At 35.1% G+C, this 27,316-nt stretch overlaps 1 protein-coding gene across 1 annotated transcript; it reads left to right on the plus strand.

Annotated features, from left to right (window-relative positions):
• The first annotated feature begins 12,907 nt into the window (after positions 1-12,907).
• Positions 12,908-20,618, plus strand: LOC113288638 (vacuolar sorting protein 39-like). Its single transcript, XM_026537729.1, has 12 exons — positions 12,908-13,474; positions 13,841-14,052; positions 15,063-15,194; positions 15,295-15,438; positions 16,028-16,140; positions 16,404-16,836; positions 17,010-17,339; positions 17,799-18,020; positions 18,112-18,354; positions 18,703-19,143; positions 19,519-19,617; positions 19,751-20,618. The coding sequence occupies exons 1-12, from the start codon at positions 13,006-13,008 to the stop codon at positions 19,955-19,957; spliced, it is 3,045 nt and encodes a 1,014-aa protein (XP_026393514.1). The 5' UTR covers positions 12,908-13,005; the 3' UTR covers positions 19,958-20,618.
• Positions 20,619-27,316: the final 6,698 nt, after the last annotated feature.

Consider the following 27,316-nt stretch of genomic DNA (forward strand, 5'->3'; position numbering starts at 1 on the left):
TTACCTTTTGAACTTCGTAAATGCGACATCAACATAACATATGTAACTTATTACTTGATTGTATGTGAGATATAGGTGTGGTTTCATCCTAGGAAACTATATTTTATTACATTGGTTTAAGGAAGTAGATATACGAACTTGTTTCATAATCGAAAGGAAATCAATATGTATGTTGTTCCGGTTTCTCATGAAGATCTTTTGATGACTGAATCATACCTATGGTAGGATATGCAGTATAATAGATTCCTAACCAATGTTGACAGTTAAGTAGAACCGATCCTTACCTATCTTGGGACATGTGGTATAACCGATTATTAACCTATATTGGGAGTCAAGGTAAAACCGATCCCTACCTATATTCGGAGTCTTGGTAAAACCGATTCTTAACTTATGTTGGGAGTAAAGGTAGAATCAATCCTTACCTATGTTAGGTAAGTAGACTTGGTAGAACCGAACTTAACTTATGTTAGGTGTCATGGTAGAAACAGTCCTAGAGGCTAGACCGCTTTCTAAAATCACATATTACTTTAGGGTTTTGTGTGAGTTTGGAACGTAGGTTTGCTTAGATAGGAAACTTATGGATGTCGAATCCCAAATCGACTTTTAGTTTAGATTTTTGTTTATATATGTTTTGATTTTCCAGCAATTAGAATGTAGCTATATAAAAAATGAATATTGGTAATGTGTTAAACTAATATTACAAGTTTTTTTATGAGAGATTTCAGAATTATTGTTGGACATAAATTGGAAATATGAAAACCGAAATTAGTACTTATTGCATATCTTGAGAACCTTTCGGTTTTGGAATTTCCTTGGTCTATAAATAGTTAAGTTTGTACATCTTGCAAACTATCCTAAGATCCAGGCAAACTTTATTCGTGTTGTTTCTTGTGGAGCCGTACTATTCGGAGAGGAAAATAACCTAATTAGGCGAAATCTCTTATGACCGCTCGTTTAAAGACTTCCGTGGGATCAAGAAGCTCTACGAGTACCATTGGTGGTAAACTAGATAATTGCATTGTTATTTTAGTTTTAGATTATTGATTTGATTGACTAACGGTTGTTGAAACTTTTATTACACCTAGTTTGATTGAGAGCCTTTTGTTCTGACATATGGTCACTCAAACTAGATCAAAGTATCGACGGGATCTTCAGAATTGTTGTTAAATATGAAGACGACTTGTGATCATCCATTGTTAACAGGATTTGTTCTGTGCGTGATCGATCATACGTGGATTCAAGTATTATGTGCAGGTATAATTGCAGACAATTGAAGATAAAGAAGATTTTTCTAATTGGTTTTCGTATCTCGTGAATTTTGTGCACACATCTTGATCGGATAGGATCCAATTATATCTTGTTTATCTTTGATAGACCTGTATTGCTAGTTGTACAAGATCGACATCACTTTACAGTTCTCTTTGAGATCTATTTAGTTTAATTGTCAATTTAGATCTAATTACTTCAATCGACAATATGATTTGGATTGATCTAACCAGATAAAAGAGTTTATTGGATTAAGTAAAAGAACCTTTGTCAACGACTCAACATATCTTTATATTAAAGATTGAATAGAGTAGTTACCAAACAGATTTGTTCCTTACTGTTTGGAATACGATCAAAAGGAGTTGAGTACATAAGTCTTTACACAGATCAAACAACTCAAGATAGTGATATCTATCTTGGGATTCACATGCGTTGACCCGAAGGTTGTAGGCTCATGAATACTTAGGGAACTAAGTAACTAGGGGTAGATTACGTGGTATAAACTATACGAAGTTGGCTTTTGTTCTTTGTATATCGACTTAATTCTGAGAGTATTCGAAACTGGACTAGGTCCCAGGGTTTTTCTACAAGATTGTAGTTTTCTAGGATAAAATAATCTTGCGGTGTAATTTAATTTAATTCCACATTATAATTGTTTTATTATAATAAAGTAAATAATATTTGCACATTAATCCTAATTACTTGACATTGATCCTACATTCAATCGGTCTAGTGTACCGCAACTATTGTTAATAAGTATCTTGGAGTTGTATTGTCTTTACTTAGTCCATACACGATCGCTTAAGGTATCATACTTATAGGTTGAAACGAAAAAGATTGTGGTGTACTTGGGTACCCTCGTCATTTCAATGTGACCATTGTAAGTTTGTAGCTTGTAGTAACTCCTATTATCTATAATACTTGCTTAAGAGATTATTGAGAAACTCAATATGATAGTGATTGATTCTCGCGATGATTTGCTTTCGACTTTTTAGAATGATGGTCAAACAATATTTTATCCATATTTGGAAATCCAAATAAGGACACCAACTAACCATATTGAATAAGAATAAATATGGTTGTTCTGAAGTAAAAAGAAAACCACATAGCCTTATATTTTTATTAATGTCAAATGCACCCTTGCTTAACTAGCGTTAATTACTGTATTAATTATTAGATTAAGTTATTATATTAGTGAGATTGCGTGTTATCAATCTTACAAAAACAAATATGTTTTTCCAAATCTAACGGCTTTGAATAAGCTTTTTTGAGCCATCAACAGCTCCCATATTGTTTTCAAAAGAAAGAGAAGACAAGGGATAAATCGTGGCTCAAAATACACCCCCTTCTTACGCCTTCATTCGACGTCCGATATTCGACTATGACTCCTTAAATGTCTATGCAATCCCATTTATAAAGGTGGAGTCGCAAAAGATAACCCGCCATTGAATCCAATTTATATCGATCTTCAAAATTAGAGTCATGAATTAGCGTTTTTTTGCTCCTTCTCCCTTTTCAGTCTACATACGTTACACACGTCAATAAAAAGTTTCCTAAAATAACTTTCCATTCCAATTGTTTAATGAAGAGTTCTTGACCTAATTTTCGTTAATCATTCATACGTTACCAATAAAAAAAAATCTCCATTAACAGCTCCATTATTTCTGATAATCAAACTCTGGAGATGTTCAACTACATAAACCTCATAAGAGGTTTATCCTACCAAAAGTACGTAATTGCTTTTTCACCGTACTCTTCAAGATTAATCGGTCAATACTCCGTAAGTTTGATTATGCACATTTTTAATTTGTTATTTTTTTCCGAAATGTTCATTTGATTTAGTTTTTTGGATTGATTGGGTTTGCTAAAATTTTTGGATGTATTTTTGCAGATTTTGACAATCAATCTGTGGAGATGCTCAACTACGTAAACCTCAAAGACCAACGTTTTCATTATCTTTCTTCACCATACTTTCATTTTATAGGTACGTTTTTTATTTGTCAGTTTTTCTTAAATTGGATTTAATTTCTTGATTTTTTTGGATGTATAAAACAAGTTGTGTTGTACTAGTTAAAAACAAAAATTGTACCACATCCCAAAACAGAAATTGGGAGAAGATGTATACCTTAAAGTCGACAATGACGTTTTTTCTATTAGCTGAATCACTTTTTTGTGTCCGAAAATGAGACAATTGGGAACATGTACTTCAATAAGTGTCCCTTTGAGAAACCTTCTTTGGATGTTCTTGACATTGTTGTGAAACATCTAGAAAATATCACTCGAGAACCTAGAATGTTAGAATGATCAAAGTCAGTAAGACAACGAAATAAGAATATATTCTTAACGCGGACATTGCCAACAGAGCTTGTCTTTCTAATTTTCCAGAAACACGTTTATAAAATTATCTCAAATACTTAACTATGCACTCTCACTTGTTTAGAAAAATCATCAGCAGAACTTGTTGTCTCAGGACATAGAATGCTACATACCAACAAAATAGAAACACAGTCAATACGAAGTCATCAAAGTGCTACTCCTATAATAAATATTTAAACCAATTTTATATTAGTATGTTCGTGTTCTTTTTATTATTCACTCAATCGTTCGATTCTTTGTTACCATCGTGCAATCTGCATCTTCACTGCACATCGTTGCATCAATATGGTATGCCAATTCTTTATTCGTATCACATGTGGCAGAAATTTTTGGTTGAGAATGCTTCCCACTTTTCTGCGATGTTGAGTATATGATTATCAACCAGAAAGGATATAAACATATGCGAAAGTCTAGGATTCGCTGTTTAGCTTCCTTCGATCATTCAAAAGCAAACCCACCTCAAAAACTGACATTAAAGAATTAAAGAAATACAATAAATGCAGAAAAGCAAAAAAAAAAAAAAAACTTTCAATGAAAGAATGATAATAACTTACATGTTGTATTTATTATAAAAAAAATAGATTATGGAGACAAAGAGATACTAAATATGGGGAAATCAGAGGATTCTATATTGTGGATTTGTTTCTAGCTCAATGACCTTTTTCTCCCAAAACCCGAAGAACCTATGTTAATCAATAGTGAAACCAACACAAAACAGTTACAACATTTCGTAATTGAAAAATGCTTTCGTAATAGTGAAAAAAAATGAATTTTCCAAACGCAACAATTAGCAGATATGAACATATAATCTACTGAATAGACACTTGATGATTTCTGAAAACTGCAACAACTAGCAGATATGAAGTTTACTATCGGCGGATGTAGATGTCCTTATCTGTCGATTTTATGCTAAAAAATTGTCGAGTAATATAGAAGCAGTTCCTTCAGATGAATCTAGTCGGTTAAATTGATCCGTAGATGTGGGATTCGTTGATCGCTTTATCACAAGTGCAAGTACTCTTGGTTTAAAAAGAGAGGGGCTTGGGATAGGTGGTCTGCTTATTTATATTAGTTGGTCTAAATCCTTGACGAATGTATCTTTTCTCTTCTGTTTTGTGGGCTCTGTAAAATCGACCTCTGGTGCACGTCAGTTACTTAATATTTTCCAATTTTGGTTTAACTCATAAACTTAATTTTTCTAAAAAACTCAATTTACGTATAGATAAATCAAATAAAAAATCTAATTATCGTCATATATGTTCTTTGTTGTTTGCAGAGAACTTATCTCTCAGATTCAACCAACAAGTGACATTATTGTTATATTTTCAATCCGAGCGATTGGAAAAATTCCAATAAGTAGAGAAACTAGAATTGTGTTTTGATAAGAGAAATGAAGATAATTTAGATGTATTAGCTTTTAATGTTGAGGGTATTGTAATATTTTAATGCTTCTAGACACACCGTATCCTCTTTTCCCAGGTGGGAGCAACATTGGCATCACAATTCAGTATGGTTAAATAGTCCAATGAATCTCCTCCACTAGCATATATCCGGATCCTTACAGCACCGGCAACCGGATAGCGATTTATAACCAAAACAATTATTACACCCATCTTCCGGGATCATATAGACACCTTACCTTTACGCGTAAACCAAAAAAACACAGAGGAGGAGAGAAGTGAAAAAATGGTGCACAACGCCTACGATTCATTAGAGCTACTACAGCTCAAGATCAACTCAACAAAGATCCAACAGTATGATCCTATGGTTCCAAAATACTCTTAGGTTGTGCAGATGGTTTAATGTTAATTTACGTTGCATTATCATCCGATCCTCGATGTACAACTTCATCATCATCCACATCATCTGATATACATAATTATCATCATTGCTTAGAATTACAGAAATATTCATATGTATTAGAGAAATCATTGTCTGGGTTTTCTACATCTAGAGAACTTCTTGTTTCGTTATCTATATCAATTTTGTTTCATGGTCTGCCAAATCTTGAGACAATTGATGTTATTACTAAAGCTAAAGGATCTAATCTGTTTAGTTGCGATGATCGTAGAGGTTATTTGTGTTTTTCTAAACAGAAAAACGTTTGCATTTTCAGAGTCCCCAACAATTGACATGTTCAGTTTCTTAGCTAAGTCCTCACAAGCACCAGGTTTAAGATTATGATTCAAGTAAACACAAGACTTATCAAAGTTTAGAGTTTGACAAGAGACACTACCAAACTTGCGGAAAATGCTTAGGATACTATTAATGTTATGCATATCAATTTTAACAAAATGAGAATATAAATAGGAGGATCCCTTCTTGACACTTTAGTACTTACAATATCCTTGTTAGTCTCAGCAATTAGTAAGATTCTAGATAGATATTCCGTTGCCAAAATAAACAAATAAGGAGATAATGCGTTACATTGTCTTATACCCTTAGAAGGTGTATATTGTTGACACGGTGAGCCATTAAGTAAAACACTGATGCTTGTAGTAGAGACACATTGATGTATTAGACTACAAAAGGATTCATTGAAACCAAAATGAGGTAAGACTTTCAACAAAAAAGTCCATTCAAGTTTATCAAAAGCTTTTACCAAATCTAATTTCAAAGCCATTGTACCTCCCAAACCTTCCTGCTGCTCCGTTGAATTGATAATTTCATGAGCTACAGTGATGTTATCATGTGTAGATCTACCTGGTACAAAAGAAACCTGATAATGGGATATAAGTTATTTAAATAAAGACCTAATTTTATTTGCTAGAATTTTAAAAACAGTCTTATAAGAAACATTACACAATCTTTTAGGCCTAAAATCTGCTCACTTTTTAGGATCTTTTACCTTTGGGATGAGACAAATGTATGTATTATTCAAATATTTTGGCATATGACCAGTTTCAAAAAAAATTGCACTGCATTAATAACATCTTTCCCTACAATGCTCCATTGAGATTGGTAAAATCTAGCTTGGAAACCATTTGGACCAAGTGAACTACAAGCTAGCATTGATTTAACAACATTAATAATTTCATCAGTAGTTGGTATAGAAAGTAAAACAACATTATCAACATCAGAGATAATAGCAGGTATAATATCAAAATCAACTTTAGAAAGCAGGGGATTACTAGAACATGAAATAGAACTAAAATGAGTTGTAAGAAGATTTGAAATATCATCCCTATCTATATACCAGTTCTCATTAGTATCACTAAGGGTATTAATGTTGTTCCTATGTAGTCTCTTATTCACCAAAGAGTGGAAATTCCTAGTATTGTTATCCATTTCATGCACATGTTTGTTTCTAGACTTTTCTTTATAGAACCTGGTTTGGATATTGTAACAGTTCTCAAGATCTTTAGTGATAGCTTTAACTCTCATAAATTGGATGTCTAAGTTAACCTCATTCTGATCAATGTACAACTAATTTGGAAGAGTAGTGATATTTTTCTGAATATCTCCAAATTTTAGCATGTTCTATTGAGATAGAGTCGTTCTAGTACTTCGTAATCTATGCCTGAATTTATGAGCAAAACTACCAGCAACATTAAGATTCCAAGCAATTTTCATTTTTTGACTAAAGGAATCATGTTGCATCCAAGTGCCAAAAAACTTAAAAGGTCTCCACAGTGTCCCACGATTTATAAGGACTTATACCAGCATTAATAGGGACTGATACCATCTCAAGATCTTAAGCAATCCTGGCCGTTGGATCGGCTAAATGGTATCAGCCCCCAGTAATGCTGGTATCAGCCCCCAATAATGAATGACTTTAGCCTGAGCAAATTGTAAATGGGAAAAATGCAGTTTAGTCCAAAACTGTCCCCAAATATACGGCTTAGTCCATCCCGATCCGACTAGGTACACATTAGTCCAAAAAATATGCAAAGACATTAATATCCTTTACACGTTTTCCGTAATCCACACGTGATGCGAATTAAAACCATTATTTTCCTCAAAACCTGAACAAAATCTGGAAGAAAAAAAATATCATTGAACTGAGAAAAAAGAAACAAAAACAAGTGAAGGTTCAAATCAAAACCTTATTTATGGATGAACATCGCAGCAGCAGTAACATCATGGTGAAGAAAATGCAACAATAAAACAGTTCAGAATCATCATTTAAACCGAAATCAATTAATTAAACAAATCAAGAGCTTCAAAGAGAACAAAACGACAACAAGCATTAGATTCAGCATCTAATCAGGTAGTAAAAGATCCAAAACCATCATTATCTTAAAGGAAATCGACGATTGAAGAGAAATCAAGACCTTCAAAGAAGAAAAAACAACAACAAAATAAGATTCAACATCTATTCAAGTAATAAAAGGTAAGATCATCTATTATATATTGGACTATTATGTGTGTACGAGTGCTATTTTTTAGATTTGTTGTGATAGTATACAGATCTGTATACGGACGTGTTGTTTCAGGGATGTATGGCCTATTATGTGTGTATGAATGCTATTTTTGTTAGATTTGATATGATAGTGTACGAATATGTATACCGGCATGTTGTTTCAGGGATTTATGGATTGTTTTGTGTGTGAATGTTGTTTTTGTTTGATTTTTTGCTATAGTATACATGTTTGTACACCGCATTGTTGTTTCAGGGATGTATGGACTGTTTTGTGTATATGAGTGTCGTTTTTGTTAGATTTTTTGTGATAGTATAAAGTTTTGTACACCGCAGTGCTGTTTCAGGGATGTATGGATTGTTTTGTGGGAATGAATGTTGGTAGTTTACGAATTTTTTATGGTAGTGTACAGATTTATACAGTATAATGCTATTTCAGGGGTCTATGGACTGTTATGTGGGGGTATGAACGTTGTTTTTGCTAGATTTGTTGTAGTTTTGCACAGATTAGTACAACAACATGCTATTTCAGGGGTATATGGACTGTAATGTGAGTATGAATTCTATTTTACTTAAATTAGTTGTGGTTGTGTACAGACTTGTACACACGTATGATAACTCAAGGATGTATGGCTTATTTCGTGGGCATGATGTTGTTTTTGTTAGATTTCTTCAGGAGTTACATACTTGTACGCCGATGTATCATTTCATGGGCAATATGACCTGTTTTATGGTTTTGAATGTTGTAGTTTTGCCATTTTTGTAGGTGTGTACATACTTGTACATTGTTGTATCATGTCATGGACATATATCATATTTTGTGTGAGCATGTATGTTGGATTTTTTAGTTTTTGTAGTTGTGTACATACTTGTACACTGATGTACCATATCATGGGAATATGACATATTTTGTGGTTTTAAATGTGAGGTTGTGCCATTTTTATAGGTGTTTACATACTTATACACTGTTGTATCATGCCATGAGCATACGACCTTTCTTGTGTGAGCATGAAGATTGGATTTGTAAGATTTCTGTAGGTGTGTACATACTTGTACATTAGTATATTATGTCATCGATATATGATTTGTTTTGTGAGTACGAATGTCGCGGGTTCTATAATTTTCGAAGTTGGATTTTTTGGGTGTATATACTAGTAAGCTATGTCATGGATATATGACATGTTTCATAATTTTTGAAGTTGAATTTGTATGATTTTTGTAGGTGTATGCATACTTATTGGTGATGGTAGCATCAAAACCTGGAGAAACTTGTCGGTGATCCTGCCCAACTGTAAAACATCGCAGAAGATAAAGAATACCAAGATTAGCGTGCAAGTGGGAGAGAAACAACTTGATTGTTGTTCAAAACTTTCTTAAATTTTTTGTAACTTTCTTAAGCTTTTGAAAACCATGTTTCTTAACTTTATTAAACAAGTATTATTACTAGTAAACCTTGAATTAATCTTATTATTAGTGTGAATGATGTTTTGAATGAATATTTGTGTCAGATTTACATGGTATAAGGTAAAAAAAATTCATGTGTACATAATAGTGTACATGATAGTGCACATATACTGACATGTTAGAAAATTAAAGTGCACATGATGTTGAACATAAACTAATATGTTAGAAAATTATTCATACCTGCATAAATAAAGACACATGTGTTGAAGTAAAAACCAAACTAGATTCTTAAAATAAATAAGATAGTATCATCCATTTTAACAAGCTACATGAATACATAAATCACAAAGCCATAAGAAAGAAGGATAGTAAATCATCAAGGGAGTGGTAAGTAAAGCACTCAGTGCATATCATAGGTATTCTTTACTTCTCCCTAACAATTTTATTGCGTTGAGTTCTTCGTCTTCAAAATGGAGTCCTGGATATGGGACTAATGATTCTGTCCATAAGAGCTTTTACCTGTCTCTTAGACATCAATGTGATAATCTTCAACCTGGGAAATAAAACATAAAACACCAATGAAATGATCTGAAAAAAGCAAAACAACATAAAGTTGTGGAACCATGCACAGATTCAAAAACAATAAACATGTGTATAAATATGTACACATTAAGAAAAACCATGTGTACAACTATGTACACTTAGTTGCAGAACTATCCACATCTTCAAAACGATCAACCTGTGCACGTCCGTACCCATAAAATGCCATATATAAATGAGACATCACAACGTGCACCATTTTATACACACATACAACTTGAATCGTGTACCTAAGCAACAATATCACTACCCATATTGAATAAAATCATTTTGAGCTTGAGTCCCTGAATTTATAACATATGAAATCATATAATTCCTAACGAGTTTGAAGTATGACATATCATCAATCCGAATATCATCTGCATCATTACTAGGTGAACTATGCTCAAAATAAGGTTTCAAGTTCAATTGCGAAGGTAAAGAAACTTACCCTAATGATATCCACCATTTATAAATAGAATAATCAAGAGGTAATCATCTCTGCATCGTATCCATGTCCAACAATCTTCATTAATTGTAACCAAATGATTCATGCACTTGTTACAAAAAAAAAATAATGTCAAAGGTGGATAAGGGTACAGATGCATACCAATAACGCATGCCATATAATATTGAGACAACACAATGATGTATAATTATGTACACACCTTCAAAAATCTAAATCCAACATCCATATCCGCAAGATTGAACATAAAAGCATGAGAGACCATACTAGTGTATAAGTATGTACACATCTGCAGAAAACAATAGAAATAGAGCATTGGATCAAACAAAACAATCCATGCATTTATCAAAGAAAAAATTTTAGTGTAAAAATATGTACGCATGTACGAATATATGACAGAATGCTCGAACATGGTTGGTACCCTATATATTACAATAAAAAACATATACGGTGTACATTAAAGTGCATGAACATGCTATATAAAGTGAAACATATACTAGTGTATAAACATTTACACCACTACATAAAACTAACAAATTTTAGCATTATACCCACAGGACATGCCATGCATTCATCAAAGAGCATCCCGGTATGAAAAACATGTACACCTCTATAAAAACCTAACAAAATCTAGCATCCATACCCGTATGATAGGCCATATATTCATCACATAACATTTCAGTGTACAAACAAGTACACATAATCTACAGAAAAATACCAAAATCTAGCATATATACCAACAAAAAAGATCATGCATTCATCACAGAGCATACTAGTGTACAAGTATATAAATATTTACATAAAAATAACAAAATAGAGCATTGATTCAAACAATACAACCCAAGCATTCATCATAGAGAATTTCACCGTACAAATATGTACACATCTACCAAATAGGGGCGAATGCTCACCATGATTCAAGATAGCATACAAAATCTTCTCAGACATGGTTGATAACCTGCATATTACAGAAAACATATATCAAAAACACATCAAAGCTCTACACAACATACAAAATATCTCAAAAAATAGCATTCTTAGATTCAATCAACACGCAAATGATAAATCAAATAACTAATAAAAAATTTTTGGGTCACATCTAAAAGATATCAATCGAATCCAGTAACACAAAGATGTAACATCTTAAGATCTGAATCATATTTAAATTTATTAGAGAATTAATTTTTCGAATCAACCATAAATCACAAAAAATCGAAACATATACAGTGTACAAGAAAGTACACATTCTGCATAGTAAAATAAATAAAAAATCAATCACTCTATCAATGTAAACCATGAATAACAGTTAATTAAACACACAGATGAAGAAATGGAAAATAAAAAAAAAATCAAAGATCGAATCGATTTCATCATATCATACATCCAAAAACAAATACTCCCTCCGTCCCACTCCTAAGTGACCTATTTGATTTTAGATTTTGTCCCAATGATAAGTGACCTATATCACTAAACAATGAGATATTCCGGAATTATCCTTTTAGTTAATTATAAATAATATATGAAATATGTATAATTTGATAGGCATGTTTATATTCGTTACGTAGGTGTTTTAAAATGCTTTTCAATTGTATGAAATTTGCGAACATCCGTGGAGTATTTTGAGAGATAAACCATTTTTAAATTTCACTAGTTATTATTCATAAGGGTATAATTGTAAAAAATGATTAAAAATACTATTTTCCTTGCTTGCCTTAAAAATTGTGCAAATTTCAAATAGGTCACTTAGGAGTGGGACGGAGGGAGTAAAAAGAAAGATCAAAATGAAAAACATAAATCAAAAGAATTTCATGAAAATCAAAACCTAACAAATAACAAAATCAAAACCAAAAACAGAAATCAAAAGATCGAAAGCAAGATGAAAGATAAAATCGATTTCATCTCATATATTCAAAAAATAAATAAATCAAAAACACATAATCGAAGTAACAAACAAAATCGAATGAAAGATGAGATTGAAATCTTAGTCTCTCACCTGAGACCGGAATCTGATGAACAAACGATTGAATCCGAGAAATCGCCTCAAAAAATCTCTCTCTCTCCCTCTGATTTGAATGTGAGATCTATAAATTAAAAACTCATTCTTATCCCTGTATGCTCATACGGAAGGGTAATTATAGTAACAGATTAGTTTGGATCGTTACGAGTTTGGACTAACTCGTTAAAAATTTGGATCAAACTGTTTACACGGAGTTTTCTTGGATTAGGGAGTATTAGGCCTGAAGACGCTGGACTAGAGTGTCTAAAGCCCACTAATTTTGGGACTAAACGTCAAATCATTATCGCCCAAGAGTCCAAGACCATGTCTAGTCTAAGCTTTTATGCCCCTTCCGGTAACCAATGAATCTCCTCTTACCCCACCGGGGATTGGTTAACGGTTTATAACCAAAACCAAAACCAAAACCAAAACGGTTTATAACCAATGAATCTCCTCTTACACATTTACACCCATCTCCCCGGAGCACAAAATCACAATCAGCTTACCTCTGTGCGCAGACCAAAAGAAACACGAAGAGGATAGAGAAGAGAAAGAAAAATGGTGCACAGCGCCTACGACTCATTAGAGCTACTACAGCTCAAGAACAACTCAACAAAGATCCAATCAGTAGGATCATACGGTTCCAAAATCCTCGTAGGATGTGCAGATGGTTCAATGTTAATTTACGTTCCATCATCAACCGATCCTCGATCTCCAACTTCATCATCATCAACATCATCTGATATACATAATTATCATCATTGCTTAGAATTACGGAAAGATTCATATGTATTGGAGAAATCATTGACTGGGTTTTCTAAGAAACCATTGATTTCAATGGAAGTTTCTACATCTAGAGAACTTCTTGTTTCGTTATCTGAATCAATTTCGTTTCATGGGTTACCAAATCTTGAGACAATTGCTGTTATTACTAAAGCTAAAGGAGCTAATCTGTTTAGCTGGGATGATCGTAGAGGTTATTTGTGTTTCTCTAGACAGAAAAGGGTTTGCATTTTCAGACACGATGGTAATTTTTTCTTTCCTTTTTGTTGCATTGCTAATTTTATTACAATCATTTTGAATTAAAACTAGTAAATGCTGCCATGGTGCTGGCACAATTTTTGACCTAATGTCAAGCTAGGATAGACTGAGGTGAAGAAATTGCACTGAAATTGTAGATATTTCTTGCTCAGGAGACATTTTTTTTGTGACTGGCAGTTACCAGAAGAGGGCCTCCTGCCTTGCTGAAATTGGAAAAAAGAATGTAGTTTGGAATGTTGCTTGAAGAATTTGAATTGACAATGTGGTTTTGGTGTAGCTTAGTAATTCATATGAGCGAAGTAGTAGACTTGCTGGTATTTTTATAAAATGGATTGAACTTGTTGTTGTGCAGGGGGGCGTGGTTTTGTTGAGGTTAAAGAGTATGGAGTCCCGGATGTTGTGAAATCAATGTCTTGGTGTGGGGAGAATATATGTTTGGGTATTAGAAGGGACTACACAATACTGAATACAGTAAGTGGTGCATTTACTGAGGTATTTCCTTCTGGGAGGACCGCGCCTCCGCTAGTGGTTTCTTTACCTTCAGGAGAGCTTCTTCTAGGAAAGGTATTTTTTTTTTAATTTACTGGTTTTTAAGTTTTATGCTGCCGTCAGTCACTCTTTTACTTTTATTAGAGTTTCCAGTGTTGCTTTGCAAATTTCATGGTTTGAATTTGATTTATCCGATTTATTAATTAGTAGAGCTAAAGCCTAATCATTGTCAATATAAAACCTGGAAAAATGAGGAGAAATTTTACGTGATATGGGGGCTAAGGGGTCGTGCGATTTATGTTGCTGAAGAGTGTTATATTATATAGTTGCATGATTAACTAGGAAATCAGGGCTTCAAGCTCTGGTTTCTGACAAACAGAGTTGTATTGTGAGATGAATAAAGTTAAACATTATCCTTTGCAAGTGTTTACAGTAAACTCCCTGTTCAAGGGCTCAGGGTTTTGTTAGAGGATCACATTCCTTACTTTCACCAGATGTATTCTGACTTGATTGTATGAGTTTAGCACTTGCATATGTACTTGCAATCAACATAAATATTACTACATTAGGTAGACAAGGATATGAATGTGACTATGTTCTTCAGTGTGTAAGGTCTCAAGTAAAACCCCTCCATGTTCCAAGTCGCTTCAGTAACACTGGCATGCACTACTTTAGAATAGTTGATGCGGAAAAGCAATTCCACTCAGATTAGTTCAATTTTATGTTGTCAATGCATGAGGAAGTAGCTTGTACATATGTTAATTACTCCTGTAAGTTTGATTCTTCTGCTCATACACATGTACATCTCAGCATGTCAATAACCAAGAGTTTTTCAACTGAAGTTTTGCGACTCGACTTTCATGTACTCCCACAGTTGCAGAAAACGTTTTTTTCCCTAAACTGTACGAGGTAGTGTAGTTTGATCCAACCACCAAAGGGAAGCACCCAGATATTATGAGCTATGAATGAAGCAGCTTGTTTACCATACAATTAAATATAATTAGAAATAGATAACTTGTCCCTGATTGCTGAATTTCGTTAAGTATTGATCAGGACTGACACATAATCTACTCCCTGACATTTAGGATAACATTGGAGTGTTTGTGGACCAAAATGGGAAACTTCTTCAAGAAGGCAGAATATGTTGGTCTGAAGCTCCTTTGGCTGTTCTCATCCACAGGCCTTACGTGATAGCTCATTTGCCGAGACATATTGAGGTAATAATGCAAATTTAGCCATGACCCACAACAGTGCTCTTTAATCTGTAAGTTTTCTTAACTTCACATATTGACGTTTCCCCCTTTCTGATGGCTACAGATACGGTCACTACGAGCTCCTTACCCATTGGTGCAGACAGTTGCTCTCCGTAGTGTTCATCATCTACTGCAAAGCAACAACTGTGTAATTGCTGCACTAGACAACTCTGTAACTGGACTCTTCCCTGTTTCTATCGGTGCACAGGTACATAATTATATGTAATTCTATCTCCAGTATTAGGGGCTCAACTTTCTCCACGGGGAAACAAATGCAGCGAAAGAAAATATGTTACTCCATGATGATAAATCTATGGTAGTTAGAAAGCTTTACACTTTTTAAACATTATAACTAGGAAGTGTAGATAGTGAATTTCACAGCTTTTATAGAGGTTAGATTGTGTGACCTTGACGAATTCCTCATATGATGAGAAAATTTTCCTGTTCACTTGTAGATCAGTTTATAGCCACGAAGACACGTTAGAGGCTTACGATGAGAGAGGTACTTGTAGATCAGTTTATAGCCACCTAAAATGAGGTGTCTTCAGACCTAGGCAAAAGCTATAGAATGACGACATTTAGTTGTAAAACTTGAGAATGGTGAGCATTAGCACCAAAGTTTTTATTTATCTTTCTTTCACTGAAAACATTATCATATGACAGCATTTTCTAAAATGATTTTCATCTCATCACATATTAAAACAAAACATCCAAGATTCTGATTTTCTTTAGTATGCCAGGCTTGATGAGTGATATGAGTACCCCTTCACTTTATTTTCGTTTTCCCTTCAATGCAGATTGTACAGTTAACAGCATCTGGTAACTTTGGGGAAGCCCTAGCTTTGTGTAAGATGCTTCCACCAGAAGATTCTACCCTTAGAGCCGCAAAGGAGGAGTCAATCCACATCAGGTGACAATTACCCCATAAATCCATATCTCAGTTAAAACTTTGTTGATGCGATTGACATTATTGCATGTTATTATATTTGTGAACGCAAGTGCGCAACCGTATGCATCTGCAAACATGCATATTTAGTGTCTTAGATATCATTATGCAATTTAGAGAATCTTCTGAATACAGTTGCAGAAAATCTACTAAAAGCTTAGTCCACATTTTTGGTACTTTCTAACGGTAGATGTCTAGAGTAATTAACTTCAGCAAATTTGGTTCAGATATGGCCACTACCTTTTCAACAATGGAAGCTATGAGGAAGCCATGGAACAGTTCTGGGCAGCTCAAGTAGAGTTCACCTACGTACTCTCTTTATATCCATCTATTATTCTTCCCAAATCCATGTTGACTCCAGATATGGACAAGGAAGCTGACGTTTCATGGGATGATTCATATCTCTCAAGAGTTTCATCTGATGCATCAGAGGATATGGACCCAACGTCTCCATCATACCTAGAGTCTGAAAGGAATCCAGTGCTCGAGTCTAAAAAAATGAGCCACAATACTCTCATGGCATTGATCAAGTACCTGCAGAGAAAGAGATGCAGTATAGTTGAGCGTGCCACTGTTGAGGGGACAGAGGAGATTCTCTCAGATGCTATGGGAGAGAGAAACATGGCTTATGATTTCGATAAGTCCAATATTTCACACAAGGTACCAATGCTTTAATTCTCTAGATGTTATCACCACCTTGCATTGTAATGTGCTGCACTTGCATTACCTGAGAACCAGCCTAGTTATTATAATAAGGCGAAGCAGATGTTGGTTGTGGATTTGATGGTGAATCCTTGGTTGAATATAGTCTGATATTTGTGCTAGCTTTGCAGGGTCGAAGGAACATCCAAGTCAGCTCAGGATCAAGGGAGATGGCAGCAGTGCTGGATACAGCCCTAATCCAGGCTTTGCTTCTTACTGGACAATCTTTGGCTGCATTAGAGCTCCTGAAAGGTCCCAACTATTGTGATCTCAAAATAACCGAGGAATTTCTGCAGCAAAGTAACTATTATACAGCCCTTTTAGAGCTCTACAGGTGCAACATGATGCACCGTGAAGCTCTTGAACTTTTATATCAGCTAGTAGAAGAGTCAAAAGCTGACGAAGCACAATCTGAACTGAAGCAAAACTTTAGACCAGACACAATCATTCAATACCTTAAGGTGAGCAAACCTCGTATTGAAGATAGAACTTTGCACCAATTTTTTTGTTTTGTTTTGAAGACTAACCATTAAGCTTTCATAAACTTAAGAGCTGGAATGTCACAAGAATCTAAGAAATTGATCTGCGGATATTATTTACCTTAATATGCTACAGTTTTTTTTTCTTTCTTTTTTCTATTCCTGATGATAAAAAATATCAAGGTTTTCTGCCTAGGCTAAAGCGTTTCTAATTCATGACCAGAGAATGCTACAACTCGTTATTCTTAAAACAAAATGTCAAGGTTTTCTGCCCTAGGCTAAGGAGTTTAGTGTACTAGGAATATAAGAGCAACATGGTGAAGAAAACCAATGGATCATTTAATACGAAATAAAATACATATGTAGTTCTCAATGTATGAGTGGGATAGCTTATGCATAGTTCTTTTGCCTTGCTGACATGTGTGATTATGTCTTCTGCAGCCTCTTTGCAGTACTGAGCCGATGCTTGTTCTGGAATTCTCAATGCATGTTCTTGAAAGCTGTCCAACTGAAGCCATCGATCTATTTTTATCTGGAAATATTCCACCTGACTTGGTCAACTCCTACTTAAAACAGCATGCACCAAAATTGCAAGCAACTTATTTAGAGCTTATGCTCTCGAGGAATGAGAGTGAGATCTCGGGAAATCTGCAGAATGAAATGGTTAGGGAATTTCTCTGTGCTACTACTTCTACCAATATCTGCCATATTGCTGAATTTTGTTTTCTGTTTCCTGGAATCTGATGTCTAATAGGTGCAAATTTATCTGTCTGAAGTACTTGATTCTTATGAGGATTTAAAGAGACAGAATAAGTGGGATGAACAAACTTACTCCTCGTCACGCAAGAAGCTATTGTCTGCTCTACAGAGTATCTCAGGGTACAGCCCCGAGGGTTTGTTAAAGCGTCTCCCAGCTGATGCATTGTATGAGGAGCGTGCAGTTTTGTTGGGGAAAATGAATCAGCACCAGCTCGCATTATCTCTATATGTTCATAAGGTAATCCTGACGAGCATGAATCCTACTGTTTTATTTAAATATGCATTGTAGACTAGATTTCCAAGTTTGCAAGGTTCATCATGACTCAATAATTGTGGACTTAACGAGGATAGTTGGATCTTCCAGTGTCATACCCATGACATCATGGCTACTGATCGTGGACAGATGTGTATAACTGGGTCCAATATGGTACCCATGATTATCCATATTGATATGCATAATGTCTACGTATCTCCAGATTAAATTTTACTTCAACTGTATAAACATGGAGCATTTTTGTTTCTGTGCTTTTTTTTAAAACTCAACTTTCATGACTTCTGAGTCCTTTCTTCTGTGTAATATTTGTAGCTTCATGTTCCTGAACTGGCACTAGCCTATTGCGACCGTGTTTATGAGACTGGGCAGAAGAAACCATCTCCAGATGCATATGGAAACATCTACCTCACTCTTTTACAAATCTATCTTAATCCTCAAAAATCTACTAAGGATTTTGAGAAGCGAATCCTGAACCCAATTCCATCTAAGAATGTTGGGACTAAGAAGGTCCGGTCACTCAAATCTAATAAATGGAACCGAGCTGTTAAAAAAATCGCTGAAATAGAGGGTGCAGAGGATATACGATTCAGTCCAAGCAGCACTGACAGTGGACGTAGCGATGGTGATGAGCCAATTCTCGATGGAACTTCTACAATTATGATCGATGAGGTCCTGGATCTGTTAGGCCAAAGGTGGGACAGGGTCCATGGAGCTCAGGCGCTCAAACTCTTGCCCAGAGAAACTAAGCTACAGGTAATGATTTATTAAAGTGATTTATTGATACTGGTAGTTCTCTTGGTCATCTACTTCAATATAACATATAGTCAACACTTAAGGCTTTCATTATGCATCCCTATCTCCATGTGGGCTCACAGGTTCAGTTGAAAAACCTAGCCCTAGTAGCCTAGAATTTGGGCCATTGTCAGTGTAACAGTTTCTCGTGTGGATTTCTCGGACCCCACATAGGGGGGAGTTCAAGATCAGGTTGCCTGAATGTGTAAAATGATTAGTGACATGTCATGCAATTCATTCAGTTTCCTCTTTGCTGTATTAATTCCTCTGAGGTATTGTTCTTAATGGGTCCTGGATATTTGTTTATACATTGGTTAAATTTACTTTTTTGAACAGAACTTGCTTCCATTTCTTGGACCACTTCTGAAGAAATCTAGTGAAGCACAGCGTAACTTATCGGTGATCAAAAGTTTGAGATCCAGTGAGAACTTACAGGTATGTTTAGGAGCATACTTAATAACCGTATTTTTTTTTCAGTCGCCCCCTACAGTTACATCTAATCTTTATTATAAGTTTACCTTGTGATCTGCTTTAGCTATTTAATTTTTTAAATTTTGTTTCATTAAAGGTGAAAGATGAACTCTACAAGCATAGGAAAACAGTGATGAAGATCAGTAATGATAGCATGTGCTCTTTGTGCAACAAAAAGATAGGAACCAGCGTCTTTGCGGTCTATCCAAACGGAAAAACGCTTGTGCATTTTGTATGCTTTAAGGACTCACAAAGTATGAAAACTATGGTGAAAGGTACACCATTAAGGAAGCAGGGATACTAGTTGATCTGATTTTTTCTTCTCAAGTCTGATTGCAAAATTTAACTCTTGATTCGGGGTGAACATCAGTCGATCTATTTTTTTTTTGGTTGATGTGACACCATCATGTGGGCGTTGGCAGTAATGGAGACCAAAGTTAGTGTTAGAGCCACTTCAGTAATCAGTCATCTAATCACTTTGGCAGTACCAGCAAGCAGTAACTGGATTCTTGCAGATGAGAAGTGGAACTTCTCAGCATCCTATTTTTTGTTCAGGAAGCTTTGGTTCAGACACTATGATTCTATTGCATTGGTGTGTGGCTGGTTTGTACAGATCCTGTCTTGTTTCGTGATACTCATTATTTGTGCATTAATAATTGCCAAATGCACCTCCTTGTATCTGTTGTTGCTAGCGAGTGTCTGTTTTGTTCTCAGATGCGGATGTTGCTGTAACTGAAAATTTTTAGGGTTGGCATGTCCTCAACCAGATTGCTTTTGCAGAATTCATTTTATTGATAGCATTCTGTTGGAACCCCAGGAGCAGTTTTTACTGATTGTTTGTAATAATGTGAATAAAAAGGGAGGGTCATATACCTTTGGCATTCAATATTTTTCTTGTACAGTACTGTATTTCAAACACAATATGTTGATCTTACTACAGAATGCCGCTTGATAAATATTAACTTTTTTTTTTCTTCCGACTTATTACATCTGATTCAAATTATTAATAAATAGAATTATAGCGAACTTTTGAATCAAAATTTTCAAATAATAGAATTATAGCGAACTTTTGAACTTTTGAATCCAGTTAGACATGCCCACTAAGAAACCCGTTTTTTGCTTTGCCAGAAATAGTTGGCATGTGAGAAATGCTTTGTTATTTCAGTGGAAGATTCAAGGAGGTCTTTCTGTCAAAATGGTGAGTGAGTGGGTTTACTTAGTCAGGTTTGAAAGAGATGAAGAAATGCATAGAGTTCTAAATGTAGCAACAAGAGTAGTTTATGGTGATCTTTTTCGCATTAAAATTTGGGAGAGGACTGAAGACTTAGCAACTTGGGATCCTTCTGAAGAGATGTTCTTCATCACTATTCATAATCTTAATCCAGCTCAAGTTAATAGTGGAAATCTCAGGAGGTACATGGCTTGCATGGGAGATATCACCACTTTTTCCTATCCAGTTTGAAGAGCTAATGGGAGATTCTCTATCACGGTGAGAGCTAGCATTAGAATTAAACAGAGTCTGACATTTACTGTTAGACCTGAAAATGAAATGGGAAATACCAATGACCTCACTTTCCAAATCCACCATTTGCCTAACAACTTCTGTGGGTATTGTAACCACATTAGGCATAAGGTGGAGAACTGCGAGCAGTTTGCATTTGATCAACATTAAGCTGAGATGCAACAAGCAGCTGCTGATGCAATTTTGGCAGCTATGCAGCAAATTGATGCACAACATCAGCCAGAGCCTGAAATGATACAGCAGGAACATCGGGAGGACATGCAACAAGATATGCAGTTAGAGAAGGATAGCCTTCCAAGTTCTGAATCTGAGCAAGCTGCTTCTGAAGTGACACGCACTAAGTATCTCAAGCACCTAGAGGAAGAAAATGCTAGCCATGAGGATTTTGAGGTACTTGGTCAATCTTCTGCTGAGACATCTCAGAGAATTGAACTCAATGTTGCAGCTGCACCTTACTTCCCTAATAGAAACATGCACCCTGACACTTATATGTGGAGAGTGGTGCATAAGAGAGATAGAGTTGCAGAACCATCACTTTTGGGAGCTGAGAACCTGCCTGCAAATGCCACTTCTTATTTCATAAATTGGAGTCTTATGCAGTCATATTTTCAGGGGGGCATTACTCTACCAGCTGCAAAGAAGGCAAGGATCACTGGACTTCCTGAAATTGACCTCAACAGCAATCCAGAACCACGGGCTGAAGCTGAGAAAGAAATACATTTCATTGAGGAACAGACTAATGTCTTGGCTTATCCCCATCAGTGGTACAAAGGAGAAGCTTCAAATGCCAACAATGATGCCATTGACCCTAAGGCAAAGGGTAAAGGGATTGCATCTGACCCCTAAGAGCCCTGAAGCCAAATGAATTGCTAAGTGATCTATGTGTGGACTACCATCAGGGTCTATGACCCTCTTTCTTGCTGTTTTTTGCTTGTGTGGTCTTCTATTTCTTGTTTCTGCTAGCTTTAGTTGCCTTCCTACTGTTTCATTTTCCTTCTTACATCCTGTTTCTATCTTGTTTACTATCTTGTATTTCCTTCCCTTGTAATACATATAATCCTGTAATTAGTATCTAGGCTATATTTCTTATAATATATTTCCTGCTCTTGTACTCCCTATAATCCTGTACTTAGTTTCTAGGCTATATTTCTTGCTCTGCCTATATCATAATATATTGCCATCTCCATTTGTATCTTTTGCTTAATCCTGCTCTTGTTCACCATATAATCCTGTGCTTAGTTTTCTGTTTATACTTTTTCTCCCTTTTTATTGTCCCGTGTCTGCTTGGGTTTTCCTGTTTTTTCTTTTCATCTTTGCTTTAGGTTGATTTCTACTCCCCTTTGTTTCTCTGATTTCTTTCCACTTTCTCTTTGATCTTTCTAGTCCACCTGTTTGCTTTTCTTTTGGCCTTTGCTTTTCTTTCTGTTATAGTATCCTAGCGTTTTCAGGGGCCACTCAAAAGGAATTAGGGGCCAATAATAAAACAAAAAAGGTCACCCAATCCTAAATTGTGTTCACCTCTTATCTCCCATATTTCGTAATGACAAAATTACCCTTCGATTTTCGGTAGTTTGAGCAGGATTCGGGTGATAAAAAAATTTGAGGGATTTTTCTTTTTTTTTTTTGCTTTTTCGAACTTAGGTACAACCATAATCGGTAGTAAAGTGTGTTACTCTAACTTCCGAATGTATATTGGTCCCAAAATGAGATTTTTCCAAAATCCTTTAATTTTCGACTTTGGTACAACCATAATCGGTAGTAAAGTGTGTTACTTTAACTTCCGAATGTATATTTGACCCAAAATGATATTTTGCCAAAATCCTTAAATTTTCGAACTTTGGTACAACCATAATCGGTAGTAAATTGTGTTACTTTAGCCTCCGAATATATTCATTTTTTGAATCTTAGTACTACCATAATCGGTAGTAAATTTGACTTTCGAATGTATATTGTCCCCAAAATGAGATTTTGCCAAAATCCTAAAATTTTCGAACTTTGGTACTACCATAATCGGTAGTAAAGTGTGTTACTTTAACCTCCGAATATACTAAATTTTCGAATTTTAGCACTACCATAATCGGTAGTAAATTTAACTTCCGAACGTATATTGGCCCCAAAGATTTTGCCAAAATCCTAAAATTTTCGAACTTTGGTACTACCATAATCGGTAGTAAAGTGTGTTACTTTAACCTCCGAATATACTCAATTTTCGAATATTAGTACTACCATAATCGGTAGTAAATTTGATTTCCGAATGTATATTGGCCCCAAAATGTGATTTTGCAAAATCTTAAAATTTGCGAATTTTGGTACTACCATAATCGGTAGTAAAGTGTGTTACTTTAACCTCCGAATATATTCAATTTTCGAATATTAGTACTACCATAATCGGTAGTAAATTTGACTTCCGAATGTATATTGGCCCCAAAATATGATTTTGCCAAAATCCTAAAATTTTCGAACTTTGGTACTACCATAATCGGTAGTAAAGTGTGTTACTTTAACCTCCGAATATACTAAATTTTCGAATTTTAGTACTACCATAATCGGAAGTGAATTGTGTTAATAAGTGATGCTTATTATCTGCCGATTGTGTTCATGGCCTCAAATTCAAATTTTCAAAACTTAACAAAAGTTTCAAAATTTTCTACTTTCACAATCGGTAGTTAATGGTGTTCATTATCTATCGATTGTGCGTAACTTTTTGTACAGAGAAATTTAATTTTAGAATCAAGAATAATCGGTAGATATCGATCAATTTACCTACCGATTATGGTTGATGTTCTTATGAAACGACGAAGAACATCAACCATAATCGGTAGGTAAAGTAGATTATTATCTACCGATTATGTTTCTGCTAGTGTAAATCCAAGAACATCAACCATAATCGGTAGGTAAAATAGATAGTTATCTACCGATTATGTTTCTGCTACTGTAAATCCAAGAAAATTTTCGGATCAAATTTTTGATTTCAAGTAATCAAATCCTAATTTTGAATCACAACTACTATCATCTATTCGTTTTGTTTGTTGGACTCCTTTTTTTTTTGATGTTCTAAGTTTCAACTTTAAGGTTAATGAATTTTGGGTTTTAATTTTAAACAATCAATCATAACATTTGTTTGATCGATGATCTTTGTTTTCAATCAAAATTAAAATGATGGAAAAAAAATTCAATGGGTGTAAAAGAGAAGAAAAAGTGGAATGATATGATTATGAAAATAAAGGATATAGGTTTAGATTTAGTATAAAGGTGAAGGACAATATAGACAATTTTTATTTTTAAGACATCCCTTAACCTCCTTCAATGGATGGGAATAAAAAAATGGCCCCTAATTCCTTTTGAGTGGCCCCTAAAAACGCTAGGTATAGTATCCCTCCTTTTAGCTTCTTTAGGTAGTTTCTTTCTCAACTTTGTCCTAATTTTCTGAGATTCTGTCTCTGGACCTCTGCTCTTCTCTTTGTCTGTTGGGCCTTATTCCTTTGTTTCTTTGGGTTTTCTTCTCCCTTTCTGTGATCTCCTAGCCATGAAATTACTTTCATGGAATGTACAGGGTTTTGGAACCCCAATCACCAAAGACCATTTTAACTACATGTGCCAATACTACAACCCTGATATAGTTTTCCTTGCTGAGACAAAAACCCCAATGTCTCGGATGGACCTTTTCTTTAAAAACTCAAATTTTCACGACTGGTTCATAGTCCCTTCAGTGGGGATTGCCAAAGGACTAGTTATTGCCTGGCATAACAATATTCATATGAATCTTCTATCTTCCAGTTTTAATATTTGCCATTTTGAATCAAAAATAAATGACAGTGAAATTCTGATTAGATGTGTCTATGGAGCCATTGAAGCAGATGACAAAATTGAACAATGGACCCACATTTCGTACATAGCTCAAAAAGTTGATAAACCATGGATTCTGATTGAAGACTTAAATGTCATCCTAGACCCAGATGAAAAGCAAGGGGGGAATAAAGCGAGCTCCAGAAGCAAGTCATTCGTTGTTCAGACAATCAACTCTTTGGGATCACTAGATGTGGGTTACGATAGTGCTCATTTCACTTGGTCAAACAAAAGAAAAGGAGATGCGAACATATGTGAAAGAATTGATCGAGCTCTGATCACTTATTGCTGGTCCCAGTTATTCCCGAATTCCAAGGTAACTCACTTACCTAGAGTAGGGTCAGACCACACCCCAATTCTACTAGATTCTAATCCAGAAAAAATCAAAGCTAATAAACCTTTTAGATGTATTAGATCTTGGTTATCTCACCCAACCCTATCCTCAGTATTAAAATCTTCCTGGGATCTACATTCCAACAGATCAACAGACTTGAACCTACCTCTAAAGCTCCAACTCCTATCCTCTGACTTAGCCCACTGGAATTCAGAGATTTTTGGAAACATTCATAAAAACACAAAAAACTTGAACAACAAAATAGATAACCTCCAAACACGTGGAAACTTATCTAGGGATATGGAAACTCTAAAAAATCTTCAATATAAATTAGGGAAGTGGTACGCAATAAAAAATGACTTTTATCATCAGCTTTCCAGAGATAAATTCTTTAAAGAATATGATAAGGATACAAACTACTTCCATGCTACCGCTTCCAATAGGAAAAGAATCAACTCTATAAACACTCTTAGAGAACCATATGGTCTTTGGCTTTTCAGATAGGGATCAAATCAACTCACTATTAGTCAATCATTTTACTCATATTGGTACCTCTCAAATCAGCAATAACATCTTTGATTTTTCTAGCATCATTGAGCCTTGTATTTCCGAAGCTGAAAATCATTCCCTTCTACAAATTCCCACAAGAGATGAAATCTGGCTTACTTTATCCAAAATGAACCAATGGGGTGCTCTAGGCCCTGATGGTTTCCAACCTATTTTTTTTAAATCCAACTGGGAAATTTTTGGCGGTGACATCACCAACACTGTCCATGAGTTTTTTAAGTCCGGCAATCTCAACTCGGATATCAATTATTCTTTCATCACCCTAATACCAAAAATATCCACTCCCCAAACTCCAAGTAATTTTAGGCCAATTAGCTTAAGCAATACGGTCTACAAATTAATCTCAAAAATCTTGGCAAACAGACTAAAACCTGTCCTTAATAAAATAATCTCGCCTAATCAATCGACCTTCTTGACAGGGCGTCAAATTACTGATAACATCATAATCTCTCATGAGCTCATCCATTCTATGAAAACCTCTAAGGCAAAAAAAAGAGAAGGGATTTATGGCTCTTAAATTAGACCCCTCTAAGGCCTTTGATACGGTGGAGTGGGATTGATTTGGCTTTAGTGAGAATTGGGTTCATCTCATTTTGCAATGTATTTCTACAACTGCCTTCTTAATTCTTCTAAATGGATCTCCAGGCCCAAAATTCCATACTTCGAGGCTTAAGACAGGGTGACCCCCTATCTCCTTATCTTTTTCTCATATGCATGGAAATCTTATCCAAACTCCTGGACAAAGCCATTATTGATAGGAAAATTTTTGGGCTCAAAATCAATAAACATGCACCAATATCTCCCATCATTTCTTTGCCGACAATTGCTTTCTACTCACTAAAGCCAATTTAGTCGAGGCCAAAAATCTGCTGGATATTCTATCCTTATTTGGAGAGATTACTGGGCAAATATATGGCTTAAGATAGGGTGACCCCCTATCTCCTTATATTTTTCTCATATGCATGGAAATCTTATCCAGACTCCTGAACAAAGCCATTATTGATAGGAAAATTTCTGGGCTCAAAATTAATAAACATGCGCCAAATATCTCCCATCATTTCTTTGCCGAAAATTGCTTTCTACTCACTAAAGCCAATTTAGTCGAGGCCAAAAATCTGCTGGATATTCTATCCTTATTTGAAGAGATTACTGGGCAAATGGTTAATCTCCAAAAATACAGTGTTTACTTTAGTCCTCGGTTACATCCCAAACACGGGAAAATCATAGCTAAGATTCTAAAAGTCCCCTTGATGACGAAAAATGACAGATAGCTTGGAACCCTACTATTTTTTGACAAGAATAGAAAAGCTAATTTTGAACCGCCCCTTCAAAAATACCATTCCACCCTGCAAGGATGGAAATCGAAACTTCTATCCCAAGCAAGTAGAACAGTT

Source organism: Papaver somniferum, chromosome 6 (genome assembly GCF_003573695.1).
Source record: "Papaver somniferum cultivar HN1 chromosome 6, ASM357369v1, whole genome shotgun sequence".
NCBI classification, from domain to species: Eukaryota; Viridiplantae; Streptophyta; class Magnoliopsida; order Ranunculales; family Papaveraceae; genus Papaver; species Papaver somniferum.